This window comes from Aptenodytes patagonicus, chromosome 7, assembly GCF_965638725.1.
Source record: "Aptenodytes patagonicus chromosome 7, bAptPat1.pri.cur, whole genome shotgun sequence".
Lineage (NCBI taxonomy): Eukaryota > Metazoa > Chordata > Aves > Sphenisciformes > Spheniscidae > Aptenodytes > Aptenodytes patagonicus.
This window is the reverse complement of record NC_134955.1, coordinates 47213645-47230405: the sequence shown is the minus strand read 5'-3', so window position 1 is coordinate 47230405 and position 16761 is coordinate 47213645. Positions and strand designations below refer to the sequence as shown.

At 48.0% G+C, this 16761-nt stretch overlaps 1 protein-coding gene across 11 annotated transcripts in view; it reads right to left on the bottom strand.

Moving 5' to 3' along the window:
* Window positions 1-3431, bottom strand: part of GPATCH2L (G-patch domain containing 2 like) — a 58305-nt gene extending 54874 nt beyond the window's left edge. For 10 of the 11 annotated variants that reach the window (XM_076345153.1, XM_076345154.1, XM_076345145.1 and 7 more), the window contains exons 1-2: window positions 3362-3431; window positions 1773-2443 (exon numbers count right to left, since the gene is read on the bottom strand). In XM_076345153.1, coding sequence (XP_076201268.1) covers window positions 1773-2431 — 659 coding nt within the window. In that variant the 5' untranslated portion in view covers window positions 2432-2443; window positions 3362-3431. Of the gene's footprint in view, window positions 1-1772; window positions 2444-2552; window positions 2689-3361 lie in introns of those variants that run through there. The other variant, XM_076345144.1, reaches the window with a different exon arrangement.
* Window positions 3432-16761: the final 13330 nt, after the last annotated feature.

The window sequence follows — 16761 nt, the reverse complement described above, 5'->3', positions numbered from 1 at the left end:
CACCACTGACATGCAACACTCAGGGGCTACTCAGCATGTTCCCTTTCCTGGACTACCAGCAAATAGCTCTGAAAAGATAAAAGTGCTTTTAACAACTCATAGCAAAAAGGCATCCACTAGTCTCTTTACAAGGTCCGCTTTGTACCCACTTTTTAAGCAAACAATAGCCACTTTTTAAGGCAAAAAATGACCGCTTTTTTGCTACTTCCACCCTGTAATGGTTACATACAGACCACACTGATTCAGTAAAAATGCAATAGTGGCTCCCTGGATCAGAACAGTGAAGACATGTTACAACCTATGCTTTTCACAGTCTCCCAGAAAATACCATTGAGAAGTTTGCACTTCCAGCTATTATCCACAAAGTCCTCGATAACCAAGTGCCACCTCTCCACTCTGACAAACTGCGGGAGCTAGACAGCCAGAACACTTAAATGAACCTTAACATATGCACAATTATACTGGATCAAACAATTATACTTTCCAAATCCACTGTCCTCTCTCTGATAGTGCCTATTACAGTGGATGCTTGAGGAAAGAATATGAGAACATGACAAATACAGACCGACTGTTTCCTCTGTATATTCCTCCAGCTTCTAGCAGTCAGCAGTTTAAGGACTTCCTGAGCCGGATCTTCCATCTGGGCTGTAATGCTTAACAGCCCCTGATAAATCTATGCTCCACATCCCCCTTTTGGACATATTTAAATTTTTGACCTCCAAAATGTCCCACAGCAGAGTTCCAAACCTCATGTTTCATGAAAAATAATACTTTTTTTTTGTTTTAAATGTTTCCTCAATGTCTCCTGCTTCTTACACAATGATAATTAGCAAATAAATGACCGTATCACTTTCTGTATGCCGGTCATTAAGAAATCTCCTCCATTTGACTCTCAGCAGTTGTTTCTTTTCTAAACTGAAAAATCTCTTCGTACAGAAGTTTACAGTTTTATAACCCCAAACCTTGTATGGAGAGACTAACAGTCACACTCAAGGGGAAAACTTCCCAAGAGTGACACACAAACAAATTCAGACCATAACATTTACACTTCTTGTTTTCACCTCTTGTATGAGATTCTGCCACATATTCAAAGTTCTCCAAAACTGGACATGAAGACATGCCAGACTCCACTGTTTGCACAGGCTTACCCTGTAAGTATTAATTCAGTTTCCCCCAACTGATATCTTATCCCCCAAGATAACTTCTTTATCATCTCACTACATTTTCCCCCATAGCTAGCCTTTCAGGACCTTATTCCAGATCCAGAGTAGAGATGCAGAACTGCAAACAAGATGTTTTGACTGAGGTTCACACAGCACCTGCCCAGAGGGCTAACGGTCACGATGGGAGATCTGTCTGTTCTCTATTACTACTTACGGTAAATTCTGAAAACAAGAAACTGAGATCAGTTCATATCAATCATGCAACACAAGGGCCAACAGTGGATTTACTCTCCAAAACTCAGGCCACAAGCATGCCACTTTGTAGCTGCAGGGCCACAGACATTTCAGAGGGCTCCTTGTGTAAGAGGAGCAAGAAACATATCAGCTTGCCAACTTTTCAAGGAAGTGTTTTGGGTCATCAGTACAGCATTGACAGGAAAGACTCGGAAAAAATCTACAGTTTAGAAGTAGCTGAGCTATTTCTCCTCTTCAAAAAGAGAACAGTACTGAATAATTTTCATAAGAACTTCTAAAAGCAAGGCACAGGATTTACAAGCAGCTGCAAGCAAGGCGGCCATCTGAAGCAGAGGGAAGAAACTGAGATCTCACCATTCTGACATGTTTTCATCTGAGCCCTGTTTCTGTTCATCAGCTTCACACTCCATCTGCTCCTTCCTTCCCCCTTTGCTGAGGAAGGGCCTGTTCTCTCCTGATTCACAAAGGCCATGACTGGATGATGTCCAAGGGGCATTTTCTTTCCAGCGTGAAAGACGCTGTTTCTTGGCTGACTTGAACCTGCAGCCCCTCTCGTAGTTCCACTCTGACACCCTGAGCTTTTGCTGGAGACTGGCAGCCACCTCTGATGTCACACGTTTGACTTTCCGTCGGCGCCTGAGAGGTCGACAGGGCGCGTTCTCTGTAAAGGAGTCTGACTCATGCCACGAGTGTTGCTTGCTCCTCAGGGTGGCACTGAGAGCTGGGTGTCGTTTAACCACTGCCATGTCATCAGAGTCACTGAAATTGGCTGTCAGCACCTCACGGCAATCCTTGACAGCTTCGTCCAAGCTTGACTCCGAGGCCTCGCTGTAGCAGCAGGCATGCTCTGCCTGATGTGTGAAGTCTGAGCGTCGTTTACGACCCCGTCTCTTGCGAAGCTGACGCCGCTGCTGCCGTGGGCTTAGAGCCATCTCTTCCCATAGATCATCCAGCTTGTTTTGTTCTGAAGTCTGCTCTAAGGCTGAGGCCAAGTCATGCACCAGTTCATCCATTGGCAATGCCTACTAAAAATGACAACAAACAATAAGCACCAGACATAAATGCCACTACCAACACATCACTAGACTACAGTATGCTATAGCCTTTGTAACATTAACCAAGCTACACACTTACTTTGAAGTTGCCTGGGAGAACCCAATGCAGGACAACTGCCGCTTCTTGGGCTAACACTCACTCCTTCCTTTTGCAAGGGTTAAATCCCTCTTCTAACCATGGCAGCAGAGATCTCACTACTGCAGCAGTTGGGTCAAGTGCTCTGTGTCTGAAAAAGGCCTTAAGGTTGCATCTTTTGTGTTGAAGCAACATGCTCTATTACATATCCTAAGGGTATGAGAGCCTGCAACTAGTTCACTACCTGGTGTCGGCAAGCCACAGAGAAAGGTTAGTCTGCTCGGCAAAGAGATTGAGTCTTCCAAAAAGTAGACAAGCAACAAAGCTGAGAGTAAAACAGACAGTAAAACAGGTAGTTTGCAAGCCAGAATCACTTCAATAGCAAAACAAGGCACACGGGACCCTATGCTCCTTAGAACAGGGTGTATGAGACCGAGCCCCAACTTCTACTGCCAAAAAATCCCGCCCCTTCCACCTCAGGGCTGTCAGGGAGCCAATACCAAAGTCCTGGCCAAATCCCTCACCTCGCCACCTCCCTCTCCCCACCCGTGCCTTGCAGACGTGGGATTTCTCTCCCAACCTCCTACCGAGCTCAGAAACACCCGCGCCCCCATCCCGGTGAAGCACCTGCTGCCGCAGGCCGCCTCCCTTAGTCCGAGCGCCCTCAGGGACCCGGCCATTCCGTCTCCCTCCTCTGAGGAGAAGCCGGTACTTCTGCCGGACAACCGCCGGCCCCACGGGGAAGCCCTGCCCTTACCGCCCCCCTCACGGACCCGCCGCCCTCCATCGGGCCTCACCCCGACCCCACTCACCGGCCAGCGCCCCGCTCCGCCAGCCCCTCGTCAACGGCGCTTCCGGCCTTCCCGGGCCACTTCCTCCCCGCCCGCCCCGCCTGAGGGGCGGGTCTGGCGGCGGGGGGGGTTGGCCCGGCCGTGAGGCCGCTGCGCCGCCGATCCGGCGGCGCAGCGGCCTCACGGCCGGGCCAACCCCCATCCCGCCGATCCGGCGGCGCAGCGGCCTCACGGCCGGGCCAACCCCCATCCCGCCGCCGCGGCGCAGCGGCCTCACGGCCGGGCCAACCCCCCATCCCGCCGCCGCGGCGCAGCGGCCTCACGGCCGGGCCAACCCCCCGCCGCCAGACCCGCCCCTGAGGCCGGGCTGCGGGGCTGTGAGGATCTTGATCGCTTCTCAGTCGATTTACGCTGCGGTTGGTGCCGCGGATCATTTACCTGCTAACAGGGCAGCCCTTGCCATATGCTTACCCTTCAGGTGCTTGGTTATATTATTTTTTTTAATAGGCAACGAATAAACTCGGTACCCAAACTCCTCCATTTCGCTGCTGGCACATTTAATTGCGTATATCAGGATGGAAATTAGTTACCTCCTAAATTAAACCTCCCTGTGTTATTCCTCTCTCCTTAAGCCTTGCACCTCTTTTCCTATCATTTTACATATCACCGGCAGCCATCAGAGTAAAGCCAGGTGTGACCTTGCCACTGTCCAGTTTTGCTTAGCATTCCCCTTTATTTTTCATGTTTCATGTTGTTTTTTTTTTAACCCAGGTGGCTGCGTTCATACTCAAGCCAACACTGGTTCATTTTTCAAGTAACATTTTACGAGGCAGCGTATCAAACGCTTTGCTGAAGTCCAGATATATTATGTTCGTGTCATTCTCTTAACTAATTTTGTGAATTCAATCAGAGAAAGTAATCAGGTTTGTCTGACGTGAATTGTTCTCTATAAATCTACGCTGCTGGTTATTGCTCATAGATCTTTTATCCTTTGTATTTTTACATTTTTTTCCACCTTGGTTTATTCCATCATGTCACCAGGAACAGAAGTTACTCTGAAAGGGTGATAATTGCCAAGATCGCTGCTTCCCCCCCCCCGCTCCTCCCCCAAAAGACTGGTACGGCAGTTGCTTTTCCTCAGTCCTCTGGCACCCTCCCTAGTTTGTCAAGATACTTCAAAAATAACCGAATCCTTGAGTTTGCCATTGATTCCTACACCCCAATAGGACAGTCATCATTTTGCTTCACTGAGCTCTCTACATGCCATTTCTCTAACTAGTCCTTTATGTCAGTCTGAGCTGTCATGTTAACATTTTCATTACCTTTTAGTTCTCGGAGAAATTTCCTTGGAAAAGAAATATTAAAAGAAGAAAAACAGTCAATAGGTAGATCATTTTTATCCCATTCCCAATAGCTGACTTCATTTAAGTTACTTTCTCCGCACCGATTTGTTTGTAAGATTCTGTCCTTTTGTCTTTTTAACCCTTTCCGTGGCAGTAACTCACCCTACTTGCCTGCAGTATTTTGTTTTCCATGCCAGTTTCCTATTTCCAATACAGGGGTTTTCTTTTTACTCTCAGATCTGAGAGCCAATCCTTCCTAAAATCTAATCCTGTTTCACTGCTGCAATCCTTTTTCATGCTTCAGGATATAAAACAGCTACAAAATGTCTGGGTTAGAGAGAAACTCCCCTGATGGGAAGGTTATTCTGTAAACATCCACTTCAGAGCTTCTTACCCCTTCATTTCAAGCACTCGGTACTGGCTGCCGTTCCAGGCAGGATAACAAACCAGACAAACAATTGTGTACAAGAAATCCTGTGTTCAGATGTCCTGGGGAGATGTCAGCAGATGCCCATTCTAATTTCTCTTGTTTTCCCTTCATTTTCCCAAATAGTTCTGTGCTGTTTCTGTTGGTCAACAAACTGTTTTGCAACTGGTATAAATTTTACTTCACCCGTCCAATTTTTTCGCCATTTTCAACACTTCAAACCAATTTCAACAGATGTTGGCAGCCTTTGGCCTGAGTAAAGGCAGCAGGTTGGTGTACAGGGTTGATTTTCTGGGAGAGGACAAGAGCAAAAGGTAGGGCAGAAGCTGCTTTTGCAATTGCAAGAGTCCCAAGAACTCAAAGCATTGATGTGTACAGAGAAAAATCAGAAAATTGGGAATAGGAGTTGGAGAAATACAACGGGGCAGTTGGGTTAATCTGGTTTTGAGCGGTTTATGGTATTTCTGTCCTGTCTTACAAGGTTCACTCTGAAGTGACCATAAATTTTGAATCCTTGCCTGCATTCAACTTCATCCTGTGTCCCTGGCAAATTATTTACTCTCTGTGCAGTTTGCAGGTTCCCTGTGTGGACAATGGGAACCGTCCCATCTTCTCAGCACTAGTTTTGCTGGTGAAATGCTCTAGGGATACCAAATGTTCAGCACTCTTATCCTGACTGGATTGTTATCCATCACTGGGCTTTGTACATACAGATTTCTTTTTCCTGCCCAGAGGCTGTGGTCACCAGCACTGAACTGTTCCTGGGCCTGGAGGCAGGAGAGGAGATGTTAGTGGTGAGGGACGTTTCCGAGGCGAGCAGGAGAGGAAGCTCAGCTGGATGCTAGCAGCATGTCATGGCAGCGCCTTTGTCCAGCTCCCTCTCCAGCCGGCAGCAGGAGAGGTACGGCCTGGTAGGACGAGGAGAGTAGAGGGGTCGTTGCTCTACCCTAGCAAATGCTCTGCCTGGTCCCATGGTGCTTTTCAGCAAAACCTTCCAGGGGTTAAAAGGAAAAAGAGAGAGACAGAAAGGGGACAAGAGACAAAGGGAGGAATAAAGTAAAAAAATGTGCCGTGAAGCTTCTTGCAGCAAAATGCGGAGAAAGTCATTTCCAACTTCTTTCATCTCGGAGATGAAGCCACTAAATAAAAGGGCAGCGCAGAACACAAGGGCTTTTAATCTGTCTCATCTCCTTCATAATAACTGCAAATTTTCCCTGGGCTCCTGGGAGTGAGCCTCTTTCCTCTGTCTTTGCCTTATCTCCCCCCTCCATATTTCACAGCCGGCTCGGCTCCCCTCACTCGGCTGCCCCCGGCCTAGTCTCCGAGAGGCCTGTGGGAGCCGCCAGCTCCCAGGGCCTCATTGTTCCCGGCTTGGGAGGAAGCTCAGGGAGGGAATTGAAGGCAAGTCAAAGGGAAACGGCATCATCGCTGCTTCATTAATGGGAACCTTTCAGCAGAAAACATATCAGAGCGAGGTCTTTTCAGAGGCAGTAATTAGCAATTTGGAGCCTTCCCCCCTCAGGAGATGCAGCTGCGATCTAACAAGTGGGAGCAGTGCTCGCCTCCTTTTACGCTTCATATTTATTGTTTTTCATTTTCTCCATCTTCCTCCCATTGTCCAGCCTCCTCCTCGCTGTCAGATAAGGGCCCTTTATTAATCACTCCCTTTTAATTCTTCATTAATGATAATAACTTTCTCTGGCGTGCAGAGAGGAGTTAATCTTTCCTGGGTATTGAGAAAGGACAGGGCTGAAAGGGAGGGAGTGAAGAAGTGCATGGTGGACAAGGCTATACCACCACATTTCCCTCCCGCCCCACCACCCGGAAGGAGTTTCTGAAGACTTTGGTTGTCGAGCTGTGAGTTGCCCATTGGAAAGTCTCCAGGCTGACAGTTTGGTCAAGCTGTGTGGGTTTGGTGGGATGTACCCTGGCTCAGAGATACAGCCCTTACCAGAGACAGGTATACTTGGGCCAGAGGAAGAGACTTTCTCTGTGTGTCTTTGCAAAAAAACCCTCCGCGTCTTGGTGTGATTAATGGGCTGTGTCTACTCATCTTCTAAGAATGCTCCCTCAGACACCTTCAAAGCCCGGTTTCCCAACTGCCAACACTGTCCAAGCTTAAACAGCACCTGAATGTGGAAAGAAATGGTATCTGGGAGGCTCTGCACATGACAAGATCCTCCCTGGTGCCTCGCCCCAGCAGCTGGCACAGTCTGTGCCTTGGATTGCTCCCACCTGGAGGTGCCAGTCCGCCAACGTGGACATCTGTGTGAGGTGACTGCCACCAGGCTGGCTCAGCATGGGCAGCCCAGTGACAAAAGCTGGATGAAGATGGTAAGGAGAGGAGGAGGCTGTCATGCAGGCTGTGGCCATGTGCGTGGGGCTACAATCAGTGAATTCAAGCCGCAAGAACATGGCTAGGGAGGACAGTGCCGCAATACCCAACACGCTTACAGATCTTAGCTTCTCTTCCTAGCGTTTTGTACCACTGGTTTCATGGGAACCACTGCTTGTAAAGGCCACACAACTGATCTTGCCTTCTAGTGGTAGCCTCAGCCCTTTCTGGGTAGCTGGGCATGCCACTGCCCCATTAAGAATATTTTACTATGACCAAATATGAGGAAAAAAGGGATGAATGTTACTGTCACCAGGATAGGTGGCTCCACAACCTCACTGAGAAGTGTCAGGTTGGCAACTGTGGGAGATGCTGAGGGAAGGGAACAAACAGCATGAGGAGAACCCAGGAACTTCAGTGCAGGAGGTCAAGCTCATCAGTCAACTGCAGAGACAGCTCTGTGGCCTTCCCTCATACGGTGGTCCCATCCTGGTGTCATTCCATGGGTGTTGCCAAAGAAGCCAGCCACAGTTCCAATTAGTGACTCCCATGGCCCTGGAAGCATGAGTCCCCACATGCTCACCTGTGACAGAGGTTACGACAACACCATCAGTATCGTTGCGTGTTGATCTGAGGCAGTTGTCCAGCAGCGCTGGGAACTGGGGGAGAAACCAAGCTGCCGAGGGAGTCAGGGCAGGAGCGGGGAGAGACAGAAAAAACCTGAAATTTGGTGTTTTCATTTGCTGCTTCTGTGACATCATTTGCAGGGCAGATATCCTGTCTGCATTCTTTTACAGACCATGGTAGTAGGTATTTTTTTCTCCACAGTCAATACTCTTTCTCGGCCCAACATCGGGACTCTTGCCAATGGCTGTGGGGCAGAGAGGGTCAGTTTATTTCTGGTTACTGTTCTACAAGCATCAGCTTCTGTTTCCCTAATATGCTCTTTTTCTCAAGTGTCTTTGAGGGTGAAGTGAAACTCAGGCCTACATTTATGTTCCTCTGAGTAGTCTGCTACCAGTGTCTTTGGTGTTCATTTAATGTGGAATTTGAAGGATTCCTGATGGTCCCAATAATCAGGGATGACCTGTGTTTCAGTGTCCTGTGACAGACCTGTGCTTAATTTCCAGTGGCCCTAGTACACTGTGGGGAGATGTCTAAAAGAACTTTCTAGCTATGAACTTGAAGTAATATAGAAAGTGAGGCTGGCCTGTCTGTAAATGTTGCATTTTAATATCCCAGTGGGTCAAGCTAGTCCCATTAAATGTGGGCTGGCTTTTAGGGCTTACTGTTTGCCCACAGCATCTCTGCATGAGGCCAAAAGACTTCACTTGCACACAGCAAATGGAATAGGTTTTCACACTTAACAGCAATAAATGAATTTTGTATTTTAAAACATGCATCTTTTCTTTAGAGTCAGTGAATCAGATCTTCTCTGGTCTAACACTGCTCCCCTGCACTGGCAGGCCAGCAGGGTCTGTCAAATCCTCTCCTTCACCCTCGCTGCCCCACTAGTCATAGAGATGCCCTGCATCTTCTGGGACTGCTGCCTGCCTTCACACATCTGGCAGAGGATGGACAAAGTCTGCATGGCGGAGACAGAATGAGCTGAAGTGAGGGGAGCCAGGAGGTTTGTGGAACCTGGTGCACATGAGGACTACCCTCCTTCCAGTATTGTGTGCTGAGCATTGAATAGAGATGCAGATCCTACCTCAGTCAGGATTCACGGGGACTTTGTGGTTGCTAGCCATCAGCTGAGCAATGATCATGTGTGGGGTACATGGTCGGGACTTGTGACAAGGTGCCACTCCTGCTGATAGGGCCAAGTCAAACTCCTGATTGCTGTGGAGAGGACACTGTAAATATAGGTGTGAGACAACATAAAACAAACATGATGATTATTGTGACAGGTGAGAGACAAGGCATCGCAGATGCAGAGTTCCTTGGGGAAGACATTTTAAAAGTGAAAAGAAATCAGTTTTACTTGGATGCTTCCACGGAAAGGACATGGAAATATAGTAAGCAGGATGTTAATAATGCTGTAACTTGGAAGTAAGAACTAAATAAAAAGACAAACTGAGCGCAAGCAAGGCAGGAACTGAAGAACCACTAAACAAATTACAGGAATCCCCTTAGTCTTGCAACTGAAAGCCTGGTCATGAAGCTATTCATGTCTTATCTAACATGTTTTATTTGATAATTTTTTCATTTGGCAATAGATCAAGGACTTCTGTAGGACTGGAATGGTCTAGGTTCTTATTACGGTGCCTGTCCACCTGCCATTGCTGGTGTAACAACAGTGGCCTCTGAGCCACCCAGAGGGGCACTCAGCAGTCTCCTAGCCAGCCTCAGGGACCCAACTAAATCCCCTGAGGATGCTTTGATGTTCAGAAAAGAAATACATTCGTCATGGCAGCAGAGAGCTGGCAGTGGCACCAGTGGTGCTGGTGAGGGCTGGAACATTGTGGATGTTAATGTTCGGTGGCAGGAACTGAGTGCTAGCCTGCCCTCAGCAAGAACAAGCAGTGTTTCAAAAGCTATAGGCCTCAAAGAAAGCCAGCACAGCCAAGTGTGGGGATCACCCACAAGGACTGGTGAAGCCTCGAGGAGGCTGGAATTATGCCTTTTGCAGTTACAATGATTGCAGGTTTTGCTTCCTGCAAGTCCTCTGTGGAGTCTCTTGCTCCTCTCCTGCTGTCCTTGCATCTTGCAATTATCTGCCTGTTGTAGTGAGATCAACTGGTATGCAGGAGACCAGCAGGTCTTATATAGGGCTGCAGGGCATGTTGCAAGTATGCATAAAGTAAGCAAGCAAGGGTTGCCAGAAGGCCTCATTGGATGCATTGTCATTCCTTATTCAAGGGGAAGGTGAATGTGCTCTACTCGCTGGGTGTTTCAGCCAGGGGCACACTCATTGGAGTAGCCCTGCAGGTTGGCTGGCATCCAGAGGTTGGGCTGGTCCAGATGGCTTATTTTTAAACATGGAGCTATTATGCATATGGGATCTATAAATGTGTAGCTTTAGAAAGCAACCAAGAAGACAGCATTTTCTGAGTCACAAGTGTTACTGGAACACAGTTGCATGCACCAGCAGCCGGCTCCCTGCCCCAGGCTGCACTTAACCTCCCCCTGCCCTCCAGACCAGCCTGCAGCTAGGGCTCTCCTCCCTTATCTCCATGTATTTGCTCATTCCTCCTACCGCTGCTTTCTTTCTGCACAGCGTATTTGCCTGGTCCTTGCCTCTTGTTGCTCAATACCCAAGTAGATCTGCTGCAAGCCCCTGCCCCTTGAGCAGATCCTGCTCGCTGCCTTACCTGGCTTTTGTGTGCCAGGTGCTGTGGCCTTCCACGGCTGTTCCCAGCATTGCACCCAAGCACCCCCTCCTCCTACCCTGTGCTGTGGCCAGGGGAGCCTGCGGTGCTGACATTGCCAAGCCTTTCGGAGGGTTGAGAGCACTTCATGGTAAGGAAGAAGGCGGCAGTGTGGATCTGCAGGGAGGGGGAGGGGAGCAGCCTGACAATCCCCTTCGAATTATAAACATATCCTCTTTAAATACATTTCTAAGGATAACATTTGTATTACTGCGTCCTGTGGCTGCTGATAGGGCCCTGCTTATCACCTCAGTCTCTCCTCCTTTCTCTGGGCCCTGCTGGGAGAGGTCCCTATCTGGAGCCGAGCTGGCAATCCTCCACCAAGCAATTGTTTCAGTCCAGGGGAAAAATTAATTTCTGCCTATCGTTAATTGAGAGAATTGTGTGGAGAGCTGGGAGGGGGGCTGGCGGGGAGAGTGGGGGATGGAGTGGGGAAGAGAGAGATCGTGTTATTAACAGTGTCCCTTTCATAACCAAATACCCTGATTTCCATCAGTGAGATGAGAGGCTCATTACAGCAAGAAGGCGATTAGAGAACTTGGAGGAGCTATCAGGCTAAGCAGGGAATTCGGGAGGGACTCCCAGCAGAAGGGCAGCCACACCAACCAACCATCCCCTCTCACCCTCATTGCCATCTCCTCCACCCCTCTTCTCCCTGTCGGCTGCAGTGACCCCCTACCCACATCTCAGGAAAAAGCCACAAAGAAGTTCCAAAGATCAGCAGGTTTAGTGGCTGGAGAGATGCTTTACATGGTGGCAGAGCCTGCACACTCATAACCAAAAGCCCACTGGAGTTGTTCAGCTCCTAAAGGCCCAGCTGACAACTCACCTTAAACACCTTTCCTGAATGCCAAAGAAGAAGATGCGCAGAAGTGTTGGCCTCCCTCCCAGCTACGTGGGGAGGTCACGCATGGCCGTTCAGTGTCTCTCATTAGCTGATTCCTCAACAGGTGGCTAAAAACTAGGACCCCTGACTGTCTCACTCACAGAAATGATGTACAAGTGGAAGAAAACTACCCCAGACTGTACTCTGATCAAGCTTTTGCACCACTCTTTCCATGTGTATCTCCTTCTGAGCTATTTCCCCTATTTTAGAGGTATCACTGCTGTGATACAGCACACCAGCCCCCAAGCCATCTCATGCACCATGTGTATGTCTTCATGAATTTGCTGTCCTTCAGCTCACAGTCACTCCCCTGACAAATAGCTACAGAATCCCCTTGATTCCTGACATTGCTAGAAATAACTTTCTCCCCCTTCGGGAAGGTAAGCAGCCTTGAAAATTCATCCAGCCCGCATAAACACTAGGGGATGGGACTAGGATAAAAAGTTGAACTTCTCCTACCTTGCATGTGAATGATGCAATGAAAAAAACCCCATCACTTTAATTTTCCTTCTTTTTTCAATATAAACCTTTGGCATCCCAGACAAATTTGCAGTGGACAGGAAGATAATAAAGATTCTAGTAAATTAATCTATCCAACCCATTACTCCCATAGTTAATACTAGTTAATGCTTTAGTTATTAGGATGTTTTTGTTGTTAGTCTATTGCCAATGCTGTACTTAAGACTGTCAGAAATCCTGTTCTGAGATGACAAAGGGGTCTTTGGCAAGGTCCATACTGGAGAGAAAAGCTGCAACAGAGAAGTCAAAATGTCAGCTGAGCAGCCGCAGATTGGAAAAAATTACGGGGACTGAATTCTCCTCTTCCTTTGACAAAAGTCATTCCTCTAGGTGCGGGATGAGGGGCAGATTGTCTCACTCTATAGACTGCAGGAAACTCAATCCAGCATGGCGCTCACAGTAAATTGATGTGAAAACAGAAATACTTTTAGAAGGTAAATGGGCTACTTCTCATCTAGATTATGCAGGAGAACGTGAAGGCAGACAAAAGTGCTCACTGTCACAGTGTATGGAGTTCTGCATAAAGTAGCACAACCAACCTCTCCTAACTCCCATCCCAGGCAGATCTCCTACCTCTTCTTTGCCTAATCCCATCTACCCATGACCATGTGTTGAGCTCTAGTAATCTCCAGCTCCTCTGGGAGATCCAGACAGAAGCAGACCCTCCACACAAGGCAAGGCCTCCCATTTTAGCACTGTTTCATTGCTGACAAGTAGAGGACATGTCCAGGAATATACGGTCTCTTGGAAAGCTAGCGGTGGTCACCAAGAGCCATTCAAACCTTAGCAATTTCTCTTCTTTCACTTATCCCCATGGGACAATTACTGGCAAAGAGCAAATTGTTAACAGGCAGTTAAGCGTAGGCCCAGTGCCAGACTTAGAAATCTTTGAAGCCAGAATGATTTGCGAGATTCTGTATATTTAGCCTTTCCTCTTTAATGAAGTGTCCGTTTCTTGCTGATTTCTTGTGCAAATCACCAGTAAAACGGAAATGGAGAAGAATGCTTGTCATAGTTTGTGTGTTGAAATTCTGGGTTACTCATGTTGTCTTCTTCTAACGATGCTGAGGGCTTAGCCTTGAATTTCTAGTATCACCAGTCAACTAATGAATAAAGAGGAAGATCCCCTATTAATAGGTGGCTCTGGTCTAATACAATTGATAATAAGGCCAACACGGCCTTCAAGCATGATAGGCAGCCTGACCCAGGGACTAAGCACTCAATCCTGGGCAGTTGGACACAAATGCCCTCTCGCCAAGCCTTAAACAGCTGAGACTCCACAGAGGCTATGGTAAGCTGGTAGCCTCCAGCTTTGGATACCCAGTCTGAGCTATTGTCTTGCATGCACATAGCCCAGGTTGCCTTCAAGTGGGGAAGTCTAGGCTTGCATCTCAAACCAAAAATGATCAGGCATTTGCAAAAGCCTCCACTACTAGCTGTTTTCTTCCTCAGACAGTATTCTGCCACCAACTTTGCAAGGCTGCAGCAATGAGGTTTGAGGAAGAGCTTGTATGGCTGCTTCTCATCCCCCCACCCTGCAGCTCATCAGGAAGTAGAAAAGGGGAGAGACTGCATGGTCAGCCTCCCACTAAATCCATCCCAATTGATGGCTCTGAAGTGTCAATTATAATGACTAGAGTGGAATGAGACCGGGAAAGGGGACAACTGGAATATGTAAAAGGAACAGAAAGGGGAGGTGTTTAGGGGAAAAAGAACCAAGTAGTGACAGTGAACCAAGGACAGTGACTGAGATAACACAAGAAGATGGATGGGAAAGAGAAGAGAGGATTACAGCTTCTCAAACAGGGGAAAGCACTGAAAAAGGGAAAAAGAAAAGACAGAACTTAAATATTACAGTGATATAAGATCTACACAATCATTTCATTAAATGGGTCAGTGAGAAAACAACACAGAAGTTGATAGATGGTATACAAAGAGAGAAAAAAGAAAAAGCAAATTAACAGAGGGAAGGTGGGGAACCAAACAAGACAGTACATGCAGCTTCAATGCTACTGAGCTAAAATGACCAATGTTCCTATTTATTATTACTTTCTTGGCCATCACCCTGTATCTAACTTCTTTTTGCCTCTATGTGTTTAGTCCATCAGCGTGGGATTCAAAAGGGACAGCATGATTAATTTGACCACATGTTTCTGTATTATCATGCATTACTCCAGATCTTATAATGAGTCAGCTATAAAAAACAGAGCATAACTGAACCCCACCAAAGCATGTGGAAGTATTTCAGCAAGTAAGAAGAAAGCTCCCTCGCACACACAGAGCCAGTCCTGTTGAAACCCTTCCTGGTGCTCACACTGCTTGGGCACTGCTGGGTGATGTAGAGGACCAAACAGTGGTTCAGTGGAGCCCTTGGAGAGAATGGGATGAGGGTGAAAGTGCTGAATATCAGTTCACAGGGCAACTCCGAGATGCTCTGATGACCTCTGGTGTCCCAGGGAGTCCCAGGGCAGGGCAAGGTGGGACAGACCCTATGCTGGCATAGGGAGCACGCACTTCCCAGCATCTTTCCTCCAGTTTGGCACAGAGAAAGAAGTGAGGAGATTAGCCAAACTCATGGAATGAAAGAGAGCATGACACCTGTACAAAGAGGGACAGGCAAACAAACAGAGCTGCAAGCAGAGAATATGAGAGAATTTCAGGAGGAAGAGTTTGAAAAACAGAAATGTGACTACAAAGAGAGGGGAGTAAGGGTGAATTAGACAGAGAGAGATGGAGACATGGGCTGTGTTTGGAGGAAAAAGCATAGGGGGAGAAAGGAGGGGGCAAAGTCCGAGGCACTCGGTGAGTTCAGAACAATCTCCATTCTCTACAGCGCTTTCTGTTTAAAAAAATAAAAAAGGAATGATGGAGAAGGGGAGAGAGTCAGACAAGTTTAATGATGTGTGTTCAAAGCTCAGATTGGAAAAATGACAGAGAAAAGCAGCCTGTTTCGGCTCTAATAAATTGTTCTTTGCTGTAAGAGACGCCTGTCGCAGCATTAATACAGGGCCCTAATACACGGGTCAGGGTTAAGTAATTTTCTCCGGCAACTTAAGCGAATAATGAAGCTGGCAGCGGCTAGTGGCGCAGTGGGAGAGATGGCCCAGGCCGCCAGCACTTTGTCTTCATTTATTATGCCAGCTCTCATGATTTGGGTACTGGCTGCAGCGACGGGAAGCCTCCGCCGAGGAGATATCGCTTCATTTCGGCAAGGTAATGAAAGCTGGGATGGGGGGAGGATAAACCAATTTGCTGGCTGACATGGGAAGGAGTGATTTGCAGACCTGGGTAAGGGAGGGGGGCGACCAAGCGAGAGGAAGCACAAGGCTAAACCAAGGGGGGTGCTCAAGGCCCTTCCCTGAGATAATGGCACCGTGTGTTTGTGGGGAGGGCAATGGAGCAGGACCAAGCAGGAGGGGATGGTGGGGCTGGAGTGCAGCACGTGTCAAGACCTGAGGGTGTGGGGAGTAGGGAAGAGCCACCAGGAAGAACAGTGTAGGCAGGAGAGGCTGGCGGAGGAGGAAGCAGCAGGAGCAGGTCCAAGGGCTGGTGGAAGTGGTTGGTGGGGTAAAGTTGAACATGTAATGGTGGGATGATGGAAGACAAGCAGAGAGCAGCCATGTAGGGGAAGGCAGGCACAAGAAGCAGGGTGAAAGGGAGAGCAAGGGATGTTGTCCTGGCACTGTGGGGAAGGGAGACGCTCACGAGCAACTTGTCTAAGGCATAGACACTCAGGAACTGCAGTCCTGGAGCTCACTGAAGTTCAACCCCAGGGAGCCCATCACTCTTCGCACAAGGAAAAAACTCCAGATGAAGCACAAGGCAACCCTGCAGCCACATCCCTCCCAGGAGAAGAGGGAAGTTCTGTCTCCTGCACTCCATCCCCACCACATGGGCATAGGCAATCCATCTCCAAGCCTACTTCTTCAAAGCAGATTAGCAATGACCAATTTTGTGGCTTAACTCCCAAAACATGGGTGTCACTCTGACTAGCCTGGGCATACTATATGCATGCTCACAGTCCCCTCACAGTAATCACCCCTGCACTGCCGTCCTCTCTTCTCAACCTGAGAGGATATATGCCTAGCGGCTAGGATGCCATCTTTGTCCCTGCTCTAAAATACCTTAATCACTCAGAGCACATCCCTACCTCCTTCGACCCCCATGTTCCTCACTCCCAAAACAGCAAAGGGAATGGAAGCAACAGAGTCAAGTCTGGGACTCTTATAGTTTCCTTCCTCCCCCTCCTCTTGATGTGGGTTAAGGATTTCCAATAAGGACCAAGTGTTGGAGGCTTAACACTGCAGTCTCTGGAGAAGCAGGCCAATTTCACACTAATCTTCCCCATGAAGGGAGAGAGCATCGGAAGCAAGAATTACATCAAAGAGAAGTTAATGCTGAGAAGCAGACGACAAAAAGGAGCTGCTTTCAGTTTCAAATGAATACACACAGCTGGATTAAGAGATCAGGCAGCTCAAAGCCTGTATCACAAGCTTTGGTACCCTGGATTTAGCCAGCAGGGAAGAATTCTGATCTGGGG